A 27967-nucleotide genomic window follows, 5' to 3' on the forward strand; every position below is an offset into this window, starting at 1 on the left:
ACAAAAAGAACTTGATCAAGCCTGAGCTAGGAGCGAGCAGGGCAATGGGAAGGGAAGGCAGACAGAAGCGGAGAGGAAGGAAGAGAATCCATGGACATATACACCGGAAACCATGCACTAAATTTCATAGCATTTTCAGCCAGCCAGTCTCTGGATGTTCAAAGGGCCAATCAGTGTTTCTACAATGATTTCATGTAGTTAGACTCAATTGTTTAAACAGGCAAACAGATCTATAAATATTATTTTTAACAGGGGAAAATGAACTAAAGTAATCTGGAAAGTGTTTATCGTGGTATACTTTATACCTCTTGGTCCATTATGAAAAGCCATAAAGACTGCTACTAATTTAAAAATCAGTGCCACTGAGGGGCTTTTAATTTTTCCTTTTAAAAAATAAACTTGATTCACTTAATTTCAGAGGTTTCCTTACTCCAAGATTACATCTTTACATTTTGTTTATAAAAGGACGGTGATTTAAAAAGATGCCCTTACCTGGCACTCTTACGTTGGAACTATTTGAGTTTTTGTTTCTTCTATTGCTTGAGAATCTCAGGGTTTGATGAATTAAAATTGATATGTGATAAAAAAAAAAAAAAAGGAAACTGATCTTTCCTAACCTACTACAAATATCCTCTTTTTGAGTCAAGTGGACAAAGAAAACGAGAAGCAAGCATGTCAGGTGACAGAAAGCGACTGTTAACTAGGTCATTACCCTCATGGAATATCACTCGAACATCACTCTCTGGTCCCCACACAAGTGCTGGTAGTAATAACCAGATCTCTGAGTACAGAAGACGGCAGTTATATCTGGGACAAAGGAACAGCAGGATGGTCAGCAAGAACTACTACCTTTGGCCGCAGAAGGCAAACTGAGGCACGGTTATAGGAGGCTCCGATGTTGAAGGATTTCCCCTTGAAGAATTCTTGGCTTCAAACTATATATCCTGACATCATTCAATTAAAAACAGACATCCACATCTGACATGCGTTTATCTTTAGATCATACCAGAAGTGAAAGAAAGTTCATAAAGCAGTCGGATAAGACAACTCTGCCTCCTGTCTGGCTGATAGGAGTTATCCAGCCCCTTCTTGAAGCCACCTCTCAGTAGATTATGAACTTGTATGTGTTGCTGATCTAGAGATATGCTATTATTTACTCTGATCTAGGAAAATTGCAACAGTGTGGTTTTTGTTTTGGAAGGCAGCCCACAAAGAATAACCTAAATCCTTTCAAGTCTGATGAAATACTGTGACGTCCATAGTTACAACACGCTACAAAGATAATAATAATAATATTTTTAATTCTTACCATTGATTGAATAATCTAATGTACAGAACAATCCTGAAAAGGGAACATCATTCCCGTACTACAGAGGTGGATAAAGAGACCCACAAAGGTTATGTCACTCAAGCATTCCACCTCAAATTTGAACGACTGCCAAGATTTTCCTGTTCCTTAATACTATGCTGCCTTTCAGCCAGACTGAAGGGAGTGCTGACACGTCTAAGAGTATTGGCAGAGTACCTGAAAAATAAATGTTCTGAGGTCAATTTTAGATTAAGAAATGCAGAGACTTCCCTGGCAGTCCAGTGATTAGGACTCTGTGCTTCCATTATCAAGGGCCTGGGTTTGATTTGTGGTCAGAGAAAACATCTACTTTGGCTTCATTGATGATGCCAAAGCCTTTGACTGTGTGGGATCACAATAAACTGTGGAAAATTCTTCAAGAGATGGGAATACCACCCTCCTGAGAAATCTGTATGCAGGTCAAGAAGCACCAGTTAGAACTGTACATGGAACAACAGACTGGTTACAAATCGGGAAAGGAGTACGTCAAGGCTGTATATTGTCACCCAGCTTATTTAACTTATATGCAGAGTACATCATGTGAACTGCCAGGCTGGATGAAGCACAAGTTGGAATCAAGATTGCCAGGAGAAATATCAATAACCTCAGATATGCAGATGACACCACCCTTACGGCAGAAAACGAAGAAGAGCTAAAGAGCCTCTTGATGAAAATGAAAGAGGAGAGTGAAAAAGTTGGCTTAAAACTCAACATTCAGAAAACTAAGATCATGGCATCTATTCCCATCACTTCAAGGCAAATAGATGGGGAATCAATGGAAACAGTGAGAGACTTTATTTTCTTAGGCTCCAAAATCACTGTACATGGTGAGTGCAGCCATGAAATTGAAAGACACTTGCTTCTTGGAAGAAAAACTATGACAAAACTAGACAGCATATTAAAAAGCAGAGACATTACTTTACCAACAAAGGTCTGTTTAGTCAAAGCTATGGCTTTTCCAGTAGTCATGTATGGATGTGAATGTTGGACTATAAAGAAAACTGAGTGCCAAAGAATTGATGCTTTTGAACTGCGGTGCTGGAGAAGACTCTTGAGAGTCCCTTGGACTGCAAGGAGATCCAACCAGTGCATTCTAAAGGAAATCAGTCCTGAATATTCCCTGGAAGGACTGATGCTGAAGCTGAAGCTCCAATGCTTTGGCCACCTGATGCGAAGAACCAACTCATTGGAGAAGACCTTGATGCTGGGAAAGATTGAAGGTGGGAGGAAAAGGGGACGACAGAGGATGAGGTGGTTGGATGGTATCACCGACCTGACAGACATGAGTCTGAGTAGGTGCTGGGAGCTGGTGATGGACAGGGAGGCCTGGCGTGCTGCAGTCCATGGGGTTGCAAAGAGTCAGACACGACTGAGCGACTGAACTGAACTGAACTGAACAGAGAACTAAGATCCCGCAAGCCATGTGGCACAGTAAAAAAAAAAAAACAAAAAACCAGAATCTAATTATAAAAATAAATAAGTAAATTAAGAAATGCAGCACACAAACTAGATGATCATGATGGTGATGATGGAAGTAGCTCACACCTATCAAGCGCTTGTTGTGTTCTGAGCAGTCTTCTAAAATCTTTGCATGTAATGAACCATTTCAATCCTAACAACAACATTACAAAGCAGGTATGATTGATATTCCCATCCCATTCCCATAGGACCTATAATATACATAAGGAAACTGAGGCAGAGAAAAATTAAGTAACTTGCCTAGTAAGTGATGGAGCTAGACATTCTGGCTTCAGAGCCCACATTTTTAATCCCTTTACTAGGAATCACGTATGAGAATTATGAAAGACAAGAGTCTCAATCTGGGTAGGAGATGAATCTCTAAGGTCCCTTCACCACTGTGATCCTCAGTACCTTGGATAGAGGTCCAAGTAGAACTGTCCTAATACTTCTCCTGTAGCTTTATCCTTCACAGAGTAAAGTGTGACACTTTTATTCCAAACGTGAGCATCTGTCACTTGCTCAAATGAAAGTCCCAACAACTCCTGGTAGATGCTCAGTAAGCCTTCAGTGACCACTTCAATTGGGAAGTATTCCTTGAGGGTCTCCTGGTCTACAGAGTACTTGAGTTCTTCTGTCCGAGTCATGTAGTAGTGGAGATCCCAGGCATTGATCTTCCCATCGTATTCAAAACCTCTCTCTTCACATTCCTTTTTCTTCAAGTTCAGAATGAACTCTCGTTCTGCTTCACCCAAGGGTCTTAATTTCTGGCTTAAATCATCTGTGAGGAAGAGGGTAAAGTTAGCAATCCATTGCTCTTGGGAGCCAGCATAACCATACATACCACCAGTAGCTCATCATGGTGCTTCCTCCTTTGTCAAATCAGGAGGAAGGAAGGAAGGAGAAGGAAAAAGAAGGGGGGGAGAGAGGAAAGCAGGCTTCATTATGACAGCACTGCTGTTCTCTTCAGGGTAATTTATTTTATGGCTCTCTCTCTTTTTTTGGGGGGGGCACCCCCTAAATCAGGCCACAACTTCCTCACAGCATCAACAAAGCTGAAATTTAGCTCACAGAACTCAACGAAGTGATAGTGAAACTAAATTACTCTTCATGAACATGATTATTTTTCGGTGAGGTTAGGCTCCTCTGTTCTGTTCCATGTGCCCAGCTGTGTCAACTCTTTGTGACCCCATGGACTGTAGCCTGCAAGGCTACTCCGTCTATGGAATTTTCTAGGAAAGATATTGAAGTGGGTTGCCATGTCCTACTTCAGGGGATCTTCCTGACCCAGGAATCAAACCTGAGTCTCCTGTGTCTCCCGCACTGCTGGCTACTCAGAGCTAGGGAAGACAAATCGGATGTGACCTACGATTGGAATTACTGGAAACTGCTCAGTTCCTTTGACAGTCACGGACTCAGTTAATAACTACTCCATTCCTATGCTGCTGCTGCTGCTGCTGCTAAGTGGCTTCAGTCGTGTCTGACTCTGTGCGACCCCATAGATGGCAGCCCACCAGGCTCCACCATCCCTGGGATTCTCCAGGCAAGAACACTGGAGTGGGTTGCCATCTCCTTCTCCAGTGCATGAAAGTGAAAAGTGAAAGTGAAGTTGCTCAGTCATGTCTGACTCTTCACGACCCCATGGACTGCGGCCCACCAGGCTCCTCCGTCCATGGGATTTTCCAGGCAAGAGTACTGGAGTGGGGTGCCATTGCCTTCTCCACTATTCCTATGAAGAAGGTCTATTCGGACATAGCATTTCTACTTTTTAGGTGGACACTGCAATTTAATGGTCAGTTTTTGACTATTTCACTGTATTTGGCTAAAGCAGTATGCTTTTATTATGTGTTTGGTCTCCACAGTTTGTTACGTATGTAAGGTAAAAAATGTTGGCTCTATAAGGGATGTGGACGTCTGGGAAGCATACCCATAATGAGTGAATGCAGAGGCTTGAGGAGGGCTGTGAGGTGAAAAGAGGAAACTCATGGCAGATACAGAGAGAGATGTCGTTCTGATTAGGCCTGTGAGAGAATCAGACAGGAATATGCCAATTTTAAAAAAGAGGGGAAACTGCTTTCAAAAATTAAGTTCATTAAGGAAAATGTTCAGTGTGTACAGTCGCCACCACTAAGGGAAACATTCTCGCCAAAGCTGTCAACTCCCTGAGCAATTTTCTTGTGTAAAATACATCAGAACATATGGCAATTACCGGGTCACATTTCTATCGTTTCCACTCAGCGGAAAGTTCATTAAGAAAAGAACCTCATCTTAGTCTTTTCTATCGTCCAACCATGTAGCATACCCTCCATTAGTGGCAGTTATTTTATAAATGTCTCATGAATGAATAATATAATAATGAATAGCTACTATTTATGGCACACCTGCTACATGTTATATCTGATGCCAGCATATACATTAGTAATTCAAGGTATTGCCACTGAGAACACAGAGGTCTAAATTTCAGGCTGAATGCAGATCTTGATACATTATTCATCATCTCCAACTTAACTAAGCTAATAAAATTATATACTAGTAGTTAGAAGTAAATAAAGTCTGAATGGGGTCAAAGAGAAAGTTGAAAAATAAATCATACTCTGGTAAACTCTGACAAGAGAAGATAAAAACAAAAATTAGTATCTTTACAATGGTTATGTTATTCAACCATTTTCACTAAAATGAAAGAGAAAATCAGTGACTGCTGGAATAGCGACACTGAGATTAAGAGGAGTAAGTGTGACAGAGTGCCAGAGACTAAATGTCAAGGACACAAGAACTGTGGTTTTAAAAAGACCGATGAAAAAGTGATTTTAAATGAATGTGAAGACAGTTATTAAATAACAGTTTTGATGCCTATTATTTTATATTCTTTTATATATTAACAAGTGGCTTCTGGAACATAAAATATTCTTGTTCCTGTATGTTCTACTTGTCATTTTTGTCCTCTTTGTCAGCTTATTTCACACAAATTCATAAGCAGCCATGCTGTAACTAACAAACACCTAGTGATACTGAATAAAGCCAAAGGCTAATCTTCTTGTAGGTCTCTAGGTATCTTGCTAGGAATTAATACAGAAATCCCCATCAAGATACAGATAGAATGAAGCAAGGATAAGGACTATAACCAAAATATAAACCATGAGCAAACCTTAGAACCAAGTACAGTATCTAATGCATAACAGGTGATCAATACATTTCTCTTGCATGAATGAAAAATAATATTTTCAAGGGCATGTTAGGTTTTGAGGCCCTCTGTCAAGTTGGTGCCATGCAGCAAAATAGTCACACACACAAAAAAAGAAGAAACAGGGACATGTGAGAAATTAAGAAAAGAAGACTAACCGAGAAAGGTTGTTACATGCCTTGTACTCTTGGCAGTATTCATCTCAAGGACAAAGTCAGCATGTGTGCTATAGCCGAGCAGTTTGGCTACTTTGGCCCGCAGTGGGAGTAGCTGCTGTAGGATTACAGTGTTCTCCTAGTAAGAAACAACAACAATAAAAATCAAAATAAAGGTTAATAATTAACTGGATCCAAAGCACTAAAAAGAAGGGCTATTACATTACTTTCAGGTTGGTAAGACTGTCAAATATTTTTAGACATCTCAACTAGTAAGTTATTCCATTTCAGTGTTATAGACTTTTTTTGGATTCATGATCCAGTTTTATTTCTGAAATTATAATTGACTTTTTAAATCTCAGGAGATAGCAATGAGGGTCCTAACAAAATTTTAGGTGCTGTTAAATTTATTTCCCTTTAAAAAAAGGGAAATAATAAGCATTGATGATGATGTAGAACATCTGGAACCTTTGTATATTGCTAATGAAAATGTAAAATGGTAAAGCTGCTATAAAAAACAGTATTATGATTTTTCAAAAAATTAAACAAAGAATTCCCATGATTCAGTGATTCTACTTCTGGATATACATCCCAAAGAAATGGAAACAGAGACTCAAACAGATATTTGTATACCTGTGTTCACTGTGGCATTATTCATAATAGCCAAATGGTAGAAGCATCCTACATGTCCATCAATGGATGAATGGATTAAAAAAATATAGTGCATATTACATATTATTCAGCCTTAAAAGGGAAAGAAATTTTGACATATGCCAAATTATGGACAGATCTAGAAGACATTGTGCTATGTGATGTAAGTTAGTTACAAAAGGATAATCACTGTATGATTCTACTTATATGCAGCTCCTAGAGTAGTTAAATTTATGGAGACCAGGAGTCGAATGATACATGCCAGGGGCTTGGTGGGTGGGGAGAGAGGGAAGTTTGTGTTCAATGGGTACAGAATTTCAGTCAGGAAAGATGAAAAAGTTCTGGAGATACATGGCGATAGCTGCATAACAATATGAATATACTTAATGCCACAGAACTCTAAGCTTAAAAATGTTTTAGGGATTTTCTCAAATTATTACACACGTTTTACATATTTTATTTGTATTAAAATGCAAATAGTGATACTGCTTTATTGTTTTGTTAACAATAAAGGAAAAAATAATCTCCCAGAGAAAGGAAATAAGTGTTGAGGTCAAAGAAAAACTGCTATTAAATCATCATTTATAGACATGTTTCTAAGGAAGATCACACTACCAAAATCTGGCTCCACCATTTACTGGTTGTCGAAATGTTAGCAAGTCACTCAATCTTCCTAAGCCTCAGTTTTCTCATCTGGCAGACGAACATAATAAAAGTAGCTACATTATAGAGTGATTATGAAGATTCAAGGGAGAATATAAATAAAGCACAGAGAAAAATGCCTGGTACAAGAGCAAACACCACATAATTATGCATTATAATTATTTTAAAACTAGAATGGAAACATGGATATGAGAAACATAAGTTCTAAAGTTACCTAGTTTGAATCTTTCACCTTTTCCAGTCTCCTTAGACTGCCAATTTTTCCCCAATACTATTCCCCCCTTCTTCCTTTTAGTAGCACAATTCTCTGAGCTTTTGTTGGGTACATGGTCACCTGCCTCCCTTTCCCAGCCCCTCTTAAAACTAGCTGTGGCCACGTGATACACAATGGGACAACAGAATATAAATGAGGTGATGAGTGAAATTTCTGGGTCATTATAGATCTCTGTCTTGCTAGCTGTGAACTGAAAGTGAGAACAATGACCTTGAAGCCACACACTAAGGACAGCAGAGCTATCTTCCAGCTCTGGACCACTCACCTTTGTATGTTAGTTGCAAGAGATATAAACCTTAAAAAAAAGGTAGTAAAATACACCCAACACAAAATATACCATTTTAGCCCATTTTTAAGTGTACAATTCATGGCACCAATTACATTTATATTGTTACGCAACCATTGCCACTATCTGTTTCTAAGACATTTCTGAACAGAAACTTGGTAACAATAATCTCCCAGTCTCCCTGGCCCTTGGTATCCATTAATCCTTCCTGAAGAAAAATAATTTTTATCTTATTTGAGTCACTGTGCTTTCGGCTGACTTTGTACATCGGTTTAACCTGTACCCTGACACCCACAGAGACTAAACATAGGAATAGAGTGCTGCTCTAACAGAAATGAAAAACCTACAGGAATGGAAGGTGAGGACACAGATGCTGTCATGTAGGAAGCTGGTAATACTCAGTATACCATAGATAACATTTGTTAAAAAATTGTTGCTCACCATAACTTGGAAGGCAAGCCAGTCACCTACCAAGTCTTAGCTCTGCGGGAATTGTTTGAGAAAACGAATAATGTTGGTGTAGGTTTGTTGATATGTGCTGTTTTTGGAAAGATTACACAAGAGAGATGAGCTCAAGTGAGAACTGGTCAGTTGGCAAAGACAGAGGGAAAAGAGTCCTGCTAAGAGAATTTTGCCCATGGCCCCTGATCTGGGGCATCAGATGACTGGAAAGGCAATTGCTCGGTCCTCCTGACACTCAGCGCTATTGAACTATGATTAGCGGTGAGGGTGCTGCCTTCCTCCTCAAGTCTATGGTTTTGGAGGGCCCTGAAGCAGACGCTGTTAGATTGAGGACCAGAGGATGGACACCGTATAGAAGCCCACATATGAGAAAAAATTTGGCAGGTTTGGATATTGTTATTTTAACACGAATCTGGTTGTGCGCAAAGAGAAAAGAAAACTATTAAGTTTCTGAGGGCATTTTATTACCAAAGATAAGTGAGCCTGGCCTACAAAAATACCCCTCAGACTTCAAACTGGCATCAGTAGGAATGTATACCAGTAGCCATCTAGGATACAGTCATGGAGGATAATGGACAAGAAAGAATTCCCTGCAGGTAAAACCAGGGGCCACCGCATACAACTGCTAAAGGAATTCTTGCTACAAAGGAGACCCAAGTAAGTCCAACAGGCGATCCCGGGAAACTTCACAGAGCTCGAAATCCCTACAGTTTCTGCCAGACTGTTCCTGAGAATTGGTCTGGGCCTGCTGTTTCCCACTCTTTCCTTTCTCAAATGGGAGTCTTTAGTGTGGTTTTCTGTTCCTATTCTACCACTGGGGGTGTGTGTGTGTTGGAGCTGAGCGGGCCAGGCAAGTATTCCACCCTTTCACAGGTGGCCAGGTCATGAGAAGCTATAATTGGGGAAGACTGTATGACACTCAGAGATTCTGGTCTAAAGGCAGTTAACTGGTTGGGATCTGACACATGGTCAATGGTTTCTGTGTGGGGGAAAGAAAAAAGGGTACTCATGATTATTTGGATAGCCAGAGAGGCAGACTGTTTGGTGGAGCTGGCTAGCTGATTCCTTGAATTCATTTCTAATTCTTCCTTTTTTCCTCTCAGTAATAGAGTGCCCTTAGCTGACCAAATGGCTATCAACTGAAGATTCTACTTCCCAGCCTCCCCTGCAGTTGGATACCGTTATACGATGGAATTTAGGTCAATGGAATGTGAACAGAGTTGACATGTGTCATTTTCAGGCCTTCTTAAAGATGCTTGCTCTGTATTTTATTTTCCCACTTCCCAACAGGCTTGAAAATGGTGACAAACTGGCCTTAGAAGTCACTTATTGACGAGAGTTATTCCACCAGCCCTGGACTGTTGACTTGGAAGAAGAATACGACCATTAGCTTCTGTAACCCATTCAATCTATATTAGAACCGCTGAACCTATGGCCACACTAAGAAGGTTGCCAAAAAAACAAGCCAAAAGCTAAGCCTTGTAAGTCTGAGGATTTAGGAGGCATGACCTTCACACAAACATGTTTACATGGAAAAATCGGAAGCCACTTCTGAGCTAACTTCAACACTGGCGAACAGAGCAAACCCTTTTCTTAACATCTTCCGTAAAAACAAAGGAAAGGCAAACATTTATAATACCTCTTTGCATCTTGTATTAAAAGCCATTTCCATCTTCCTTCTGGTTTCAGGTATACAACATTTCTTCATGACAGGAAAATAGTGTGGATATTTTAAAGTAATTTTATACTTGTCACCATCTGTCTTTTCTAAACTGTTAATGAAATCATCAGGAAGAGCACCTGCAAAAAATCATTTTCTCACACATCAGTTTTTCCACTCATGGTTGGTTTATTTAGCACTGGCATGGTGCCTTTAAGAAGCTCCAGGGATTTTGTGGAGTAATTGAAATTCAAGTAAAATAATGACAATCCTCATAATATTGCTTTGCTGTTACTGGAATGGGGTGGTGGTTAGAGGTCGGTGGCCTGGGAGATGGTAATTCCAAATACGAGCAGGCCTCAATGCACTTGCACAGACGGCATTTTGATGAAGAGCAGGCAAAATTAAGCACCACCCCCCCACCTCCCCGTGCAAATCTGTAACAAATAAGAAAAGGCTAGTTTAAGTGACAGGGGCTTCCCCGGTGCCTCAGTGATAAAGAATCTGCCTGCAAATGCAGGAGATGTGGGTTTGATTCCTGGGTCGGGGAGATCCACTGGAGAAGGAAATGGCAACCCATTCCAGTATTCTTGCCTGGGAAATCCTATGGACAGAGCAGCCAGGTGGGCTATAGTACATGGAGTCACAAAAGACTCAGACACGACTCAGCAACAAAATGCCAGTTTAAGTTACAATGCAGAGGACACTGTGAGGCAAAAAATTTTTAAAGTGCTGAAGGCTGTTAAACACCAGCATGAATTGTCAAGCAAGATTATAAAATTTCTTCTAGACTGTCTCTACAAACAGTATATATTCTTGTAGCCTAAAAGTTAGGTGTGGTTTGCTTGTGCTTTTTCTACAAGAGGTGGTGGGTTCTGCAGAAGGTACATTTTTTAAAGAATTCTTTTAACTTTGATTTGGTAAACTGTGGGGTGACATTATTTGTCTAAATTATGGACTTATTTTAAAAAAACAACAAAGGTTTACCAAGTTCGGCCTTGGAAAATACAAGGAAGGTGTCATCCTCATTGAGGTTTTTGTTAAAGTCAATACATAGCTCACTCATTCTCTTCTTCATTGCTTTAATTTCCTGAAACAAAGATACAAATACAGGACAATAACAATAAAATGCAACTTTCATTCTTATTTCCATCAGTCAAGGAAGCTTCACTTTTATATGAAGACTAGGTTCTGTACCCAACTCTCAGGAAGTACTTTCTTAGAGATATGCCTGATAATACAGTTTTCTGCAATTTTCTACATTGTGTCCATGAGAACCTGTATGTAATACGTACAGAAAGGTAATCCTGGTAATGTGTTAGACATCAAGCATAAATTTTTAAGAACTAAATATATTTAGGAGGTATAGTGAAAGCAGAGTCTGGCATATGGTACATCTACAGTAAGTAGCTAGCTGCTGAGTAAATGAATGAATCTGGTAGCCTATTGATAATGAACACTTTTAATCTTTTCCAATCCAAAAATTTAATTTAGTAAATCAGTATTGGGTACTGAAGTAAATGAAGCGGTAAGAACCGAGTAATTAATTCCATGGTTCCTTAGGAAAACAGGCTATGTTTTAGTTTTATACAGCATTTGCAAATAAAGGTGATTTATGGGCCCTAACATTTGTATAAGAAGTACTAGATTAGGGGGGGAGCAGAAAGTACTAGGTGGGAGATCAAAGAAAGCAATAGGCAGGAAATCACAAGAAAACACATGAGATAATTTATTAACCTGTCCCACTCTTCTAAAAATTCTAGATTATAAAACTTACATAAACCACACAATTTCTCAAAGCATGCTTCTCACCAGTAGCATCACCATCACCTGGGAACTTGTTAGGAATGCCCACTCTGGAGACCCACACATGCCTGCTGAAGCCCACCCTCTCAGGAGGCGGGTCCTGTAAAATCAGAGCTTTAACATGCCCTCCGGGTGATTAGGATGCACACTAAAGTTGAGACTGCTGACTTAACACATACTGTGCAGTGTCCTCCTATCCTGAAGAATGCGTTAATTCTGTAGCTGAGCTTCTGAACCTGAAAGATCTCACTGGGTATTAGACAAAGGAGAACGTTTGAGAAGCTAATCTCTCCATTTTTATGGTGCGTATATTACTCAGAGGGTTTCATTCCAAAATGCTGGTTTTAAAACTTTCCATCATAAGGATTTTACTACCAGTGCCCTATCTCTGTATGCATAAAGAAATGACAATACAAGTTGACTACTAAGGCCTGAACTTGCTATCAGAGGATGTACAGCAGAATGGGGGGAGATAAACCCGGCACACATAAAGCAAATAAAATCCACACAGAATTAAAGAACAATTAAGTCATCAGCTGTTTGACAGTCAACACGCGGTTAATAGGAGTTGTGGAATTTAAAATCATTGACTACCAAATACATTGTAAATTCATTTGTATTATGAGTTATTTTCCACGTTACAAACACGTGTATCCCAATTTCCTGTCCTTTCATTGCATTTAAAAAAATTTATTCTTTTGTTTTCTAATTAAAAGAAATAAACTCACATTTTGTACTTGTTCTGGAAGATGGAGCCCATTCCTTTTTCCCATTTTAACTGATTTTTCCAAGTATCGTCTGGCTTCAGGTTTTATCTTTTCCAGATCACAGGTTTCCTGAAATTAAATAGTGTGACAACCTCTTTCATTTCTGTTACAATAGTGTATGGGTAAATTATAAACTATGAGGCCAAAGTAAAATTTATTCATCATCTCTGGTGGGCTGTGAAAGCACACAGGTGATTATGAGGCAGCCCTTTTGGAAAACCTAAGTTCTTTTATGCTTTAGTGAGCTGCTTCTGCTCATTTAAAACAGAAAAAATGAAATAAAAAGCTAACCAGAATTTCCCTGCCTTGCATCAGAATCAAGTGTGCTGTACCACTTGAAAATATGATAATAGGAATATTTGCATAATCTCATTCTGAGTGTTCTTTATGACTGAGTGGTCTTTTTCACAAAACATCTTTCTTATCACAAAGCATCTGGATTTAATTTTCTATCGTTTGCTAACCTGGTTCCACTTGAGAGGCAAGAATAGAAATAATGGGCAAATTCCGCACAAATGGAAGGTAGGACTCTCTTGTAGGACTCCAACATACCAAACAGGGACAGCTGGATAGAACACTAGCAAAAGGCTTCCAGCGCTTCAAAAATGCCTTACTATCGTTTGGCAAGAAAGATCAAGGGACCATGACAAGCTGCTATGAACAAGTATCTGGGAAAATGAGCTAGCACAGCACAAAGAGGAGGAGAGCTAGACAACACCTGTGAACCCGCACGCAGCAATGCACACAGCACTCGCTAAAAAGGACCGAGGGCCCTGCAGACAGAGCAGAAAACTCCCCTGGCCACAGCACGGTAATAAACACGCCAGATGTCTCTTTAAAACATGGCGCATCTGGGTGGCTGGCTAGTTTCTGGTCCTTGGGAGGAAACAGGCTCCAGACAGATTCGGCAGGTGCAAAGGCTCCAGCGTGGCTGAGAGCTGACGAGGGCCTGCGGTCTGGACGGCCTTAGCACCCTCTCAGCTTCAGAGACCGAAGAGGGCTGCATTCTCTCTCCCTGAAAGACTTGGGCTGGTCACCTCAAGCTTTGTATTTTCCCACCTAATCATGTCTTTAAAATGCTCAGCTTTAGAGCCTGCATGTTGGACTGTTGGTAAAGAGCTCTCACTGCAACACATCTGTAGTTTTTTACGTCCTGTTGCCGCAGGTAAACAGAGTTGTACTTTAACCGAGGGTACGACTGGGGGTGGCCAAAAAGTTCATTCAGGTTTTCCTGTGAGATGGTATGAATCCAATCCAACCCAATACTTAATACAGCAGCTTGTATCTCACTTTACCCACCAAAAAGCACTTTGTGCCACAGTACTAAAGTACTTATCGTGCATACATTACTCACAGTTTCCTCTGAATTTATTCTCAGTGGAGGCAGAGAACAGTTAGACTTCTTTTTCCACAATAATCCTTTCTGTGTCCCTGGAGAATTCCTGACCCTGTTGGCATGAGTGGAGGTGGAACCCTCCCAGCTGGTATCGGCACACACTGGGATACCAGCAGCAGGTGGCTCAGGGGCAAGACCCCCGGAAGGCTAGGGAGATGGCTGAGCTGGGGGCTGATCTCCCCAAGATGGCCAGTCGTTCAAGTTACAGTGTTCATGCGGATTTTTGATGAACGTGGGCTGGCTGAGGCTGGCTTTAACAGCGCCAGGAAGTCTGTCCTGAGATGTGGGGCATGGCAACAAGAGTCCCCAGGCAGGAGGACACGACGGGTTGTAAGGCTGGGGAGAATCTAGGTGGCAGCTGTGTGCAGTGGAAGAGAGGAAAAAACAGTCCCTAGTGAGAAGGGCCTGGCAAGGGCCAGGTACACGGTGAAGAACCCAAGGGGGCAGGCTGAGATCCAGGGCAGAGGGCCGTCCCATCTGGGCAGTGGCCAGGACAGAAGCAAGGCTCAGAGCTGGGCAGCCGCGTGGGTGCTCAGGTTCCTGGCATTCACCTGGTCACAGGTGGCCCTGAGCTCAGGACAGAGGCTCATCAGAGGCCTCGCCCGCGGATGTAAGCAGAATTTGTCCTCTCCTCCGGTGCTTGATCAGGAGGTGCCCTCACACTCAGAGGGCTGGACTGGACATATCTGGTGGTTGCAGGGTGCTAGCTCAGAGAGCCTGAAAGGGCACTCAGCAGTCAACTCAAAACTCCAGATCTAAATTAGGTAACTACATATCCTCCCCAAATAGTTAACCTACGTGTCAACAGGTAGAAGGATGTTCTGAGAAAAATCACTTCTGAATTAGGTATAATTAAAAATGACCAAACTACATGTACTGAAATATTTGACTTATCACAAAAATGACATTTAACAAAAGTCTGATTCGATTATAACCAGACACCCTTTGCCTTTCAGACTCTGAGGTCCTGGGAAATTTCCGGACGTCTCTGGTAGGAGTAAAGCACGTCTAAAATGTGCTTTGAAAGCACATTCCTTTCCCAAAGCTGATCATAATAATATTCTCCCTTATAATCTCCAGGCAAGGTCAGAATTACTGCCCAAGGATTTTCTAAGAGGGAATCAGCCGACACTTCTGGACCGCTCTGATCCAGTTGTATCTTCCTTCCTGAAAAAGAATTTAATCTCCTTGAACTTGAACCAGGTCTCAGGCCTCTTTGGTGTGGGCAGGCAGGGGCTAAAGTTCTCTGAAGTCATTTTCAAATTTATATAATCTGACAGCAGGAGATCTTGCTTTATTATTTTTTAAAAAATGTATTATTTAAAAAATTTTTATTTTATATTGGAGTTGTAATTACAACAATGTTGTAATAGTTTCAAGTGGTCAGCAAAGGGAGTCAGCCATACATACGCATGTATCCATTCTCAGGGGATCTTATTTTAAACTCTGTGGTAACAAGATTTAGTTTTCCCAACTTCCTCCTGTAACTAAGAACTTCTATATACAAGTATGAGCACACAAACACACATACTCTTACATGTATGCTTTTGGGCTTCCTTGGTGGCTTGGTGGTAAAGAATCTGCCTGCCAATGTAGGAGACATGGGTTTGATCCCTTGGTCAGGAAGATCCCTTGGAAAAGGAAATGGAAACCCACTCCAATATTCTTGTGAATACTGGAAATACCTGTGAAATCCCATGGACAGAGGACCTGGGTGGGCTACAGTCCATGGGGTTGCAAAAGAGTCGGATAAGACTTGACTTAACTAAATAACAAAATACTCACTTCACAGACAAGAAAACTGAGGTTAAATGATTTCCTCAATATCCCACAGCTGGTTAGCTATAAAAGTGGGGATAGAAATAAATTTTTCTGTATTTGTAGTGTCTTTCCCTTTCTTCTGCATTTCATTTTGGTTTCTTTTTTCAATCACTTTTACTTGCTGTCTTGGGGAAGCAACAGAAACAGTGAGAGATTTTATTTATATGGGCTCCAAAATCACTGCAGATGGTGACTGCAACCATGAAATTAAAAGACACTTGCTCCTTGGAAGGGAAGCTATGACCAACCTAGACAGCATATTAAAAAGCAGAGACATTACTTTGCCAACAAAGGTCTGTATGTCAAAAGTCAAAGCTGTGGTTTTTCCAGTAGTCATGTATGGATGTGAGAGTTGGACCATAAAGAAAGCTGAGCACCAAAGAATTGATGCTTTTGAACTGTGGTGTTGGAGAAGATTCTTGAGAGTCCCTTGGACTGCAAGGAGATGCAACCAGTCCATCCTAAATGAAATCAGTCCTGAATATTCATTGGAAGGACTGATGCTGAAGCTGCAGCTCCAATGCTTTGGCTACTGGATGCGAAGAACTGACCCATTAGAAAAGACCCTGATGCTGGGAAAGACTGAAGGCAGGAGAAGCGGATGACAGAGGATGAGACGGTTGGATGGCATCACAGACTGATGAACGTGAGTTTGAGCAAGCTCTGGGAGTTGGTGATGGGTCGACTGGGAAGCCTGGCGTGCTGTAGTCCATGGCGTCACAAAGAGCCGGACAGGACTGAGCAACCGAACTGAACTGATACTCACTGTCAGGTTTTTGCCCTACTAAGGTGAAGAGAGCGTTCTCGGGCAGCTGCCTGCACTCTGGGCAGGCGGGCTGCAGAAAGGCCAGCTTGCCGACTCCTATATGCTGTCACAAGGGTCTGCATTTGTGTGGGCCACAGGCAGAGTGAGAAACCGCACTACATGAGGACACATTTATTTTTTTTAGACTTCCATTTATTTTTTTCCAGTTTTTTTTTTAATATTTATGTATTTATTTGGCAGCTCCAGGTCTTAGTTGTAGTATGTGGGATCTAGTTCTCCGACCAGGGATCCAACCCTGGCCCCCTGAATTGGGAGCACAGAGTCCTAGCCACTGGACCACCAGGGAAGTCCCCATGAGGACACATTTTGACTGGGAATAGTTCTGTTCTATCCAACATCACTTATGGAGCTCCAATTAACATCAGGCACTAGGGAAACAAGACAGACTATCTCCTTGAAGCTTTTTAAGTCCCACAGAGGAAGAAAAGATACCTTAGCAAACAATGTTAATCTGCAGTGAGTGAAAAGAGAGGGAAGCACAAGAGGACATTGGGCTAATGGAGAAACTAAGGCAAGGAAGTTGATGCTTTATACTGGATCTACTGACTTTTAAGAGTCTGACAAAGGTCCAAGTTTCAGTAGTATCATGACCAATGACTAGACTTGTACATTTCAAAATCAAGAAGGCATGGTAAGCAGAGGGAATTACCGTTGCCATGTTGAATTTTGGGCTGAGTTTTTCCTCTTTAAAATGTTTATTTGTATGTGCACTCTTTCCTTTTTTTTAAATCATGGTTTTAAGATACTGCTTCTTGTATTTTAATTTGGAACCAAATCTCCACAGCTGGTAGATCACATAATGCTTAAAAACATCTATACTTAATCCTGTGACCTACTCATTTACACTAACTTTAAAACTTTCCTGTTGAAATCATTAATTGGCTAAAACGAACTGGCAAGACCAAAGCCCACAGCTCTGAAAAAAATATAAATAATATTATAATAGATAGTTGCATTTCTCAATTTAGCATAATTCACTTAATTTCACTAAAGAATTCTTTTCCTGTACTTCTTACTCAGCAGGCCACTATAATAAAATATTATATGCCTGGAGACATTGCACATTTTTCTCACCAATATGGCTTTTTTTTTTTTTATCTCTGCAGGCTTTTTAGCCAATGATTGAGAAGCCTTTGTCAGGACAGGGAAATATTAAGACTTGAGGCCATAGTTGCTGGCTTTTGATATTTGGACATTTTGTAGCTAAAGGGATGTGTTCATTTTTTTTTCTTCTGATAGATATAAGGATACATTAAATGTTATATTTCAATGTAATGTCTGAAATTTACAAATGATTATAACTACCTATATATATTATGAAAACAAATTAAATCCACCCTTAAACTTATGAAACAGAATATTAAAACACTGCTGCCTTTATCTGTGTAACAGGTAACGACTCTCTTGAATTTTGTGTTAAATATTTTCTACTAGTTTTACCACTTAGGTTTACATTGTTTGGATTCAGGAAGATCCCCTGAGGAAGGAAATGGCAACCCACTCTAGTATTCTTGCCTGGGAAACCCCATGGACAAAGGAGCCTGGCAGGCTACAGTCCACGGGGTCACAGAAGTGTTGGACACGACTTAGGAACTACACACTAAAATCCCACTAAATACATTGTTTACTTTTGCTCCTTTTGGCCTTTTAAAATGATATCTTGTTGTATGCAGTGTTATGTAGTTTCTTTTTTTCATTTGTTGTTACTAAGATTTTCCTCTGCCTTTTCTAAAGGCAGAACCAGAGATCAAATTGCCAATATCTGCTGGATCATCCAAAAAGCAAGAGAGTTCCAGAAAAACATCTATTTCTGCTTTACTGACTATGCCAAAGCCTTTGACTGTGTGAACCACAGCAAACTCTGGAAAATTCTTAAAGAGATGGGAATACCAGACCACCTGACCTCCCTCTTGAGAAATCTGTATTCAGGTCAGGAAGCAACAATTAGAACTGGACATGGAACAACAGACTGGTTCCAAATACGAAAAGGAGTACATCAAGGCTGTATCTTGTCACCCAGCTTATTTAACTTATATGCAGAGTATATCATGAGAAACACTGGGCTGGAAAAAGCACAAGCTGGAATCAAGATTGCTGGGAGAAACATCAATAACCTCAGATATGCAGATGACACCACCCTTCTGGCAGAAAACAAAGAAGAACTAAAGAGCCTCTTGATGAAAGTGAAAGAGGAGAGTGAAAAAGTTGGCTTAAAACTCAACATTCAGAAAACTAAAGATCATGGCATCTGGTCCCATCACTTCATGGCAAATAGATGGGGAAACAGTGGAAACAGTGGCAGACTTTATTTTTTTGGGCTCCAAAATCACTGCAGATGGTGACTGCAGCCATGAAATTAAAAGACACTTGCTCCTTGGAAGAAAAGTTATGACCGACCTAGATAGCATATTAAAAATCAGAGACATTACTTTGTCAACAAAGGTCCGTCTAGTCAAGGCTATGGTTTTTCCAGTATGTATGGATGGATGTGAGAGTTGGACGGTGAAGAAAGCTGAGCACTGAAGAACTGACGCTTTTGAACTGTGGTGTTGGGAGAAGACTCTTGAGAGTCCCTTGGACTGCAAGGAGATCCAACCAGTCCATCCTAGGGGAGATCAGTCCTGGGTGTTCATTGGAAGGACTGATGCTGAAGCTGAAACTCCAATACTTTGGCCACCTGATTTGAAGAACTGACCCATTTGAAAAGACCCTGATGTTGGGAAAGATTGAAGGCAGGAGGAGAAGGGGACGACAGAGGATGAGATGGTTGGACGGCATCACCAACTCTATGGACATAAGTTTGAGTAAACTCCTGGAGTTGGTGATGGACAGGGAGGCCTGGTGTGCTGCAGTCCATGGGGTCACAAAGAGTCAGACATGACTGAGTGACTAAACTGAACTGAACTGAAGATTTAATCATGCTATTGAATGTTGCTGTAGTTTATTTTCTTCACTAATATAAAACATTCTATTGTGAATATACTAGAGTGTATTGACCCACTTTCCTTTTGATGGAAATCTGAGTTGTTTCAGTGTTTTGCTATTATAGATAATGTTGTTATGAATACATGTTCAATTTCACCTGTGGACAAATGTAAACATATTTTTAGGTAAATACTGAACTGGGGATGGGGAGGGTATGCTACATTACAGAGAATGTAAGATACAACTTCATAGGATTAGATTTTTTTCTGAATTAGTTATTACTATTATTTTAAAAATCAATTTACACATGTCCTAGCAGTGCACAAATATTCCCACTGATTCCTATCTGCACAGATGCTTGGCATTGTCAGACTCATTTCTGTCAATCTAGTTAGTGAAGAATCTTACTGCAGTCTTTATTTGAACTTCCCTGACTTAAAGAGGTTACACATTTTTTTCATGTTTAATTGCCATTTGTGTTTCATCTGAACCACCTTTCATGTCGTCTGCTCATTTTTCTATTGGGATGCTTGTCTTTCTTACTGATTAGAGTATCACTTTATATATCCTAGGTACTAATGCTTTGCTAGTTTCATGTTCTGCAAATTTCTTTTTTTAGTATTTCAGGTTTTTTTGTGTGTGTCAGTGTCTTTTCACTTTATTAATAGAAGTTCTTTATTTTAATGTAGTCATGTTTATCAGACTTATAGTTAGCACCTTTGGTGTCTTTTTTTAAAGAAATACTTCCCGGCTCAGATGTCATAAAGTTTTATTTCCATATAAACTGCCAGAAGCTTTAAAGTTTAGCTTTTTAAGATTTTAATCCATTAGGGATTGTTTTCCATTTGGTTGTGAGGAAGCAATATGATATTTTTTGCCCCACATGGATAGCTCATGTCCTTACATCAATTACTGAAGGCCTGTTTTTTAATTTGTCACCATTTCTCACTCTAGTTTCAGGAACATTTACTAAATATTTACTATACTTTGTACCAGGCACTCTGCCAAAGATGCAAAATAAAATCAAATGTGACACCTTTTTCCCTTGAGGGCTTTAACATAAAGTCTACATGACTTCTGGCAAGTATTTACCATCCACTTCCATGACTTGGAGAAGGAAAGGCAACCCACTCCAGTATTCTTGCCTGGGAAATCCCATGGAAGAGGAGCCTGGTGGTCTACAGTCTAGGGGGTTGCAAAGAGTTGGACATGACTGAAAGACTAACACTTTCACTTTCTTTCCATGACTCTTGGAAAGTTACCATTTCTGAGCCTTAGTTTCTCTACTTGTAAAAAGGGATACTTCACAAGATTGGTATGAGAGTTAAACTAGATAACCATATTGCTATATAACTAAAGTAGCATTACTAGCCATGCTTGGGAAGGAAGTATGAAGACTACAGCACGCTGGTTAGTCTCATGCCCTACTATGATTTCATCCATCCATTTAGTCAACAAATTGCTGATTTTAAAGGTTGTGAAATGAGACTGTGAATCAGATGATACTCCCTAGACTATAATGCAGTGTCCCTTGAATCCGGGAGATAGTCATGACTCGTCAGTCAACATGGTGCTGCAGAAGTGATGCTATGTGACTTCTGAGACAGGTCATAAAATGCAGTGCAGCTTCTGTGCAGACTGCTGTAACATCGTGTTGAAGCCCTCTGTCTCCAAGAAAAGAAGTCCTACTGCCTGCTGCTGCCATGCTGGGAGGAAGTCCAGATTAGCCCACGTAGAGACACTACACAGAAGGGCCCCGAGGGGACACGAAGATAGAGGTATCTGGCTGGTCTACCTGCTCCGTCAGCACGGCCTGAATCTCATGCAAGACTCCAAGCCAGGGCTGATATCTCCTGAATTCCTGACCTGTACAAACTATGAGAGAAGAGAAAATGACTGCTACTATCTTTAGTCACTAAGTTTTAGAGTTACATGTTGTACATCAACAGATAACTAGAACGCTTACTGGGCACAGATTCTGCATTAAAGAACTGTGAAAAAAAGTAATTTCATGTTTCTATACATCAATCTTAAGTGAAAAATAACACAGGAGCTAAAATAGCATTTTATGTCTAACTAAGATAATACATTTGATTATTGGCTACATTGGTGGTACCTTGAGATTATTATTTAGAGCACCCTTGTTCAGGTAGAGCAAGCCCAAAAATTGATGACTCTACATAAATTTAAAATCCTACTACTCAGTCTAATGAAGGCTTTATGAATTATATCATGGTTGCTCTATTTTCACTTAGAGGAAAATTAAAGGAAAAAATAAATAGAATATTTAGATACATCTAACTTTGGTAGCTATGAATGGTGTGAGATTTACCATCTATTCAAGTATCCAACTCAAGCAAAGAACTGAAACTGATAGTTCTAGATTTTTAAAAATACCAACTGAAAAGTATTAATATTTGTCAAGGTAGGTATTTAAATTCACCAAATAAGGTCCAGTACATAAACAAGCACAATAGTTATTTAGTGGGATCAGAGGTCAATACATACAAAATATAAAAGTTTAACAAAGAAATCTAAAGTGACAAGTCTCCCAGATCTTGATAATATTTATAAGAAATCAGAAAAGGTGGAAAAGTAACAAAAACAGGAGACTCAATTAATAACATTAAGGTGCAATACTTTTTTGAGGCTAGAAAATCCCAAATGAGAACTCAGAAGTCAGGATAAAAAAATACTTAATCAAAAAAAAAAAAAAACCTAATCAAAGAAAACTAGAAATACTAGGGAAAATTTCTATAGTACATATATAATATCCAGGTACAAAAGAAATTAGATTATTCTGGGATGAAATAAAAATCGGAAATTATAAGGGCCATGATTTGAATTGTATGGAATAACAACTGGAATCAAAAGTTGAAAAGAGAACAATTTAGTAAAAAAATACTCATAGTTATTTTATGTTATTTTTGAAGTGCCAAAGATGAACAATTATGAGTCATCATAGATGAACACAAATTAAGGGTGAAAAATGTCTGACATGAAAAAATAGCACATATGTCTTACATGTCTAAATAAATTTTTGACTACACATGCCACAGTGAGGTACAAATAAAATATTTGAAATAAAATGGCTTTTTATTTCAATTCTTGTCATAATTTGCTAAAAAGAAAACAACCTTAGAGATTTTGCATATGCAACATGCAAAATTAACAAAAATGCCTAGGATTGTAAAACCTTGGTTGTTTTCCAAACAAATTGCTGAGAACCATGAAAATGAAAATTCAAAGCAAAGACATGATGAAAATGCTAGGAAGCAAATCAACATTGGTGATGAAAAGAGTCAAAACACTCAAGGCAGACCCACCTAGAGATTTCATAATCCATAATTTCTATGAGTTCTGAGAAATGTAAGAATGACAGAGAGGAATGGCTCCAGCATGCAGAATCAAACAGTAAGTCATCAGTTTTATGGCCAAAACCACATGATTATTTATAGACAACTCAACTCCATTTGAGGTGCAATTTTTTTTAAAATTCAAAGTTTTTCATTAAACTATTAAAGTTCATGATAGTTAAAAAGTCTTAGATTTATAGATGTATACTCTTTTATTATACTTGGTCTTAAAATTTTTAAATGAATGTAATTAGTAGCTCAACTTAAACCTAAGTGGCATAATATAACACTATGTTGTGCCCTCTATTATAATAATTAGAAACAAAATCTAGGTGCATTCAAATACTTTTTATCATTGGTCAAACGCTTTTATGTCTTTATTGTTGGGTTTTTTTCCTTTTAAAGGAATTGTAAGATCATTTACCTTTAAATGAACAACTCTCAGAAAGATATCTTGTCTCATGCTCATCTCAATATCAAAACGAGAAAGTCTTTTGTCTGCTTCTGTACTTGCAGCTCGTACTTCTTTGTCAGAGGAGACATGCTGGGGAAAGTCTAGCATGGTTCGTTCCACTGTTAATAGAGGAAAAAAAACCACAGGGACTCATCAAGTCGGTATTAAGAAAAATACCTCATACATAGATGAATGATTATCCTAATATAAGTCTTTCATTATATATTTTCTCTAAAGGCTCCTAAGGCTTTTGAGAAACAGTGTCTAAAATAGGACTTCGCTATTCCAGGGGCATTGCTAAGAACAATAAGGGTGTACACTGAGTAATTAATGAAGTATGGTTAGAATGTAATTTATTAACTGGGAATGTAGGGGGAAAAAAGATGTCCTTTTTTTTTTTTTTTTTTTAAGATGTCCTTTTTTTAAAAAAAAATTTTATTGGAGTATAGTTGACTTACAAAGTTGTGTTAGTTTCAGGAGTACAAAAAGGTGAATCAGTTATACATATACATATAACCACTCTTTTTAGATTCTTTTCTCATATAGGCCATTACTTAGTATTAAGTAGAGCTCCCTGTGCTATACAGTAGGCTCTTACTACTATCTATTATATATATAGTACGGTGTATACATCAATCACAATCTTCCAATTTAAAAGATATAGTTCTCATACTGAGGCATTTTATAGTCTGGGAGTTGGGGGTAGGCAACAGTACACGAAAAGATAAACGATACCAGGACAGAGCAGCATAGCTGTCAAATGAATGGGACAGGAACTCAAAGGCAGCAAAACCAAGGGCTGAGGCATTAAGCCATGCCTGTGGAGAAGGCTGGACCTTAGAGGATGGGCCGGGCGAGAGGAAGAGCTCACCTGGGGACTGCAGAAGTAGAGACCGCAAGCATGGGGACTGGCAAAACAAAGCATGTTTAAGAAACAAGCAGGTGATTTAGAGGGATGGGTTTGTTTAGAAAAGGAGTTCTTAACCTTCACAATAGACTTTTCATTTAACCAAAGTCATGAACCCTCCCCCAAATGCAAGCATTCATACAAACATAAAAAGCTGCTTATAATTTCAAATGATCCTCAGAAATCTCATATCCAATAAGCAGCTGAATACTGGGGCCCTTCCTGTTAAATGATAGTGGTAATGTCTTCTGTTCTCACTTTCACATATCAAACTTGGTTGTTGGATTTTTCAAACATTTGTATTTTGACTTTAATTAGCCAAAAATCTGATGTCTTGAAATAATCCATACTACAGCAAAAAAAAAAAAAAAAGAGTATCATTTATAGGGAAGTTTTGGCTAGGCTGTGACAATGAATATATTTTAATTTTACTCTTTAGCACTTTGAAGGTATTGTAAATAGGTAAAATTTACACATGTGATACATGGTAGACAGCAAAGCTACCCTTTACATAACAAAGAATTGTCCAGTTAAACAAGGTACCTTATGCATATCAGTCCTCTTAAAACATGGTTACAAAGAAAGCTATAAAAATGCCACAAATATCTAAACAAATTCATAGTGTCTGTTTTTAAAAAGATTAGATAATTATTATTTTAAGATTTGACTGAATATATCATGTTTTGTCCCTTGGTGAAAGAATGAATGGAACATACGATGTAGCATTTAATATTAATACATAGAGCATTTGTTTAAGTGAATTAACTAGAGAGTTATAATTTTTGTTTATTTAATACTTTTTAAAGTTAGCTCAAAAAGATACTAAGAAGGAATCAAAATTGCTCAAGAACTTAAATGAGCAGAATGAAATGAAGAGTCTGAAACTGGAAACATTCTTAAACAAACAATAATACTGAAAACCATTTCCTTCCTTACTTTCCCACAAAGACCTGGAGCCAGACTTAAGCTCTCACTTTCAGACTACAAACAGTGCTGATGCCCATTACCTGATGCTAGATAAAATGCAGTTTTAACAGCTATTGCAGGAGGCTGAGAACATACACAGATAAGAGAAACTTTTAAAAAATCTATTCTGAAATTCAAACATTTTTATGATTAACCTATGAAAATAAATTCACAGGAGAGGGAGAACAAATATCACAAAACTAAAGTTATATTTAAAAGATGTATGATTTGGGCAGAAAAAGCAGAATTTAAGATCATTCTGTTTTAAAAGATTTTTTCCCCACCTATTTTTACATTTCTTAAATGTGTAAGCTGTTACCGTGGCACACCATCATAGCCATAAGTGACTGAAAATGTGAGTGTGTGAACCAAGGACAAACCACTTACAGGGTAGAAGAGGAATATGAAACTGCCTGCTGAGAAAGTTCTGCTGAATGGGGACCAACTCCCTTCTTTCGACTAACTACAAGCCCAATCAGATTTTCTTTACTGAAGATTTTAAGTTCAAGGCTCATAGCAAAATTTAGTGGCCATTAATGAGAGTGGAAAAAAAAAAAGTCACTGAGTCATGATTCTGTGTGACCCCATGGACTGTAGCCAAACAGAGTCCTCTGTCTATGGAATTCAGGCAAGAATACCGGAGTGGGTAGCCATTCCCTTCTCCAGGGGATCTTCCTGACCCAGGGATGGAACCCTGTATTGTATGCAGATTCTTTACCGTCTGACCCACCAGGCAGAAGAGGGTGGCAGAAGATGAGATGGTTAGATAGCATCACCAGCTCAATGCATATGAATTCGAGCAAGCTCCGGGAGATAGTGAAGGACAGGGAAGCCTGCTGTGCTGTAGTCCATGGGGTCGCAAAGAGTCAGACACGACTGAGCGACTGAACTGAAACGAGAGTGAAGAAGCTGGTGGTAAGCGGCAGAAACTGGAACAGAAATGCAGAGGGAAGAGAAAGTAGTCGAGTGCCTATATCATAGTAGGACACAGGGTAGGGAGCTCGTGGTATGGGTAAAGAGATGACTTGCTCACTAGGGCCGCTTAAGATTTTGGACAACCTTCCAAATTCCAGAATTCATACAAATGTTTATGATATTCAGTTATAGCCTATGTTCTTAGAAAGCCCAGTTACCACACAGTCAAGATTGTTTGGCCATAATTATCCTACAAAATTCTTTGCAATAACTGGCATGATTCTTCATTCCTTATAATTCAAAGGGTCTAATAGTTATATTGGGGGTTTCCCAGGTTGGCCAGTGGTAAAGAGTCCGCCAGCAATGCAGGAGATGCAAGAGGTGGGTTCGACCCCTGGGTCAAGAAGATCCCCTGGAGCAGGAAATGGCAACCTTTCCCAGTATTCTTGCCTGGAAAATTCCAGGGACAGAGGAGACTGGTGGGCTGCAGTCCATGGGGCTGCAAAGAGTCAGACATGACCGAGCAACTGAACACACAATAGTTAGATTATAAAAATAATATATTTTAAGTGTAGGAAATATGGAAAATAGAGAAAAGTATAAAGAGTAAATTAAAAATCAACTATAAACTTAGTACCCAAGACACTGGACAGTATTAAAATTTGTTTTCTTTCTGTGTCCTTTTAATGTTACTAAATACTGCTCCTTAATGCCTGTTTACTGTTACAGAGGGTGAATGTACCATAATTTATTTAGCTATTCTACTAGTTGACACTTAGCAGTTAGTTGTTTCCAAGCTTTTGCTATGATAGAGTACCTGTTTATACATAAATTTATACATGATTTTTCCTATATCTGATTATTTCTTAGATTATACCTAAATAGGGAATTAATTATTGGGCTAGGGTATGCACTTCTTAAGGCTTCCCTGATAGCTCAGTTGGTAAAGAATCTGCCTGCAATGCAGGAGACCCCGGTTCAATTCCTGGGTCAGAAAGATCCGATGGAGAAGGGATAGGCTACCCACTCCAGTATTCTTGGGCTTCCTTTGTGGCTCAGCTGGTAAAGAATCTGCCTGCATGTCTTAAAAAGTTTTGATAGATATTGCTCTCCAGAAAGCAGCTGTAACAAGAGTGTATATTTTATAGCACCTCAGGCCACATAATAAAATTTTTTAACTTAGGTAATATAATTCCAAGCAATTATGAATCATTGATCATTTAAGCAATTACAAATCATTATGTAAAAATCAATGTCTTGTACAATTGGAAAATGAATTGTTGAGTCGGGAAGCATAAAATGGCTTATGATGCCCACAAAATGAAATATTGATATGCTTTTGCATCCTACTCACCTATATATTTCACTTCCACGTCTGCTAGTGCCTGCAAACAGTTCTCATAAGTTACCTCCTTAATGTCAAGCATTCCAATAGCATCGTACACCTGTTTGGTCTGCGAGATGAGCTCCTCAGTTCTTGTTTTGATTTGCTCTGGTGAAAGATCCCATCTTAAAACATTCCTACCAGCTGCCATATAGGAAGACATTGCCTGAAGGGGAGACACCTCTTCTCTTCCTAAAGTCATTCTGAATAAAATTCTGGAACCACCAACTCTAAAAACAATCAGAAAAAGGATAAAAATTAGGCACTCTGTTGGTCCAAAGTCAACAGACAAATGTGTATTATTTA

General features: G+C 39.2%; 1 protein-coding gene across 4 annotated transcripts in view; it reads right to left on the reverse strand.

Moving 5' to 3' along the window:
• Window positions 1-27967, reverse strand: part of NLN (neurolysin) — a 97413-nt gene that overhangs the window by 32292 nt on the left and 37154 nt on the right. For 3 of the 4 annotated variants that reach the window (XM_043887698.1, XM_043887699.1, XM_043887700.1), the window contains exons 2-8: window positions 27632-27891; window positions 23460-23608; window positions 12673-12780; window positions 11126-11228; window positions 10118-10278; window positions 6146-6281; window positions 3221-3587 (exon numbers count right to left, since the gene is read on the reverse strand). In XM_043887698.1, the coding sequence (XP_043743633.1) occupies window positions 3221-3587; window positions 6146-6281; window positions 10118-10278; window positions 11126-11228; window positions 12673-12780; window positions 23460-23608; window positions 27632-27891 (1284 nt within the window). The remainder of the gene's footprint in view (window positions 1-3220; window positions 3588-6145; window positions 6282-10117; window positions 10279-11125; window positions 11229-12672; window positions 12781-23459; window positions 23609-27631; window positions 27892-27967) is intronic. The other variant, XM_043887701.1, reaches the window with a different exon arrangement.

Source organism: Cervus elaphus, chromosome 25 (genome assembly GCF_910594005.1).
Source record: "Cervus elaphus chromosome 25, mCerEla1.1, whole genome shotgun sequence".
Lineage (NCBI taxonomy): Eukaryota > Metazoa > Chordata > Mammalia > Artiodactyla > Cervidae > Cervus > Cervus elaphus.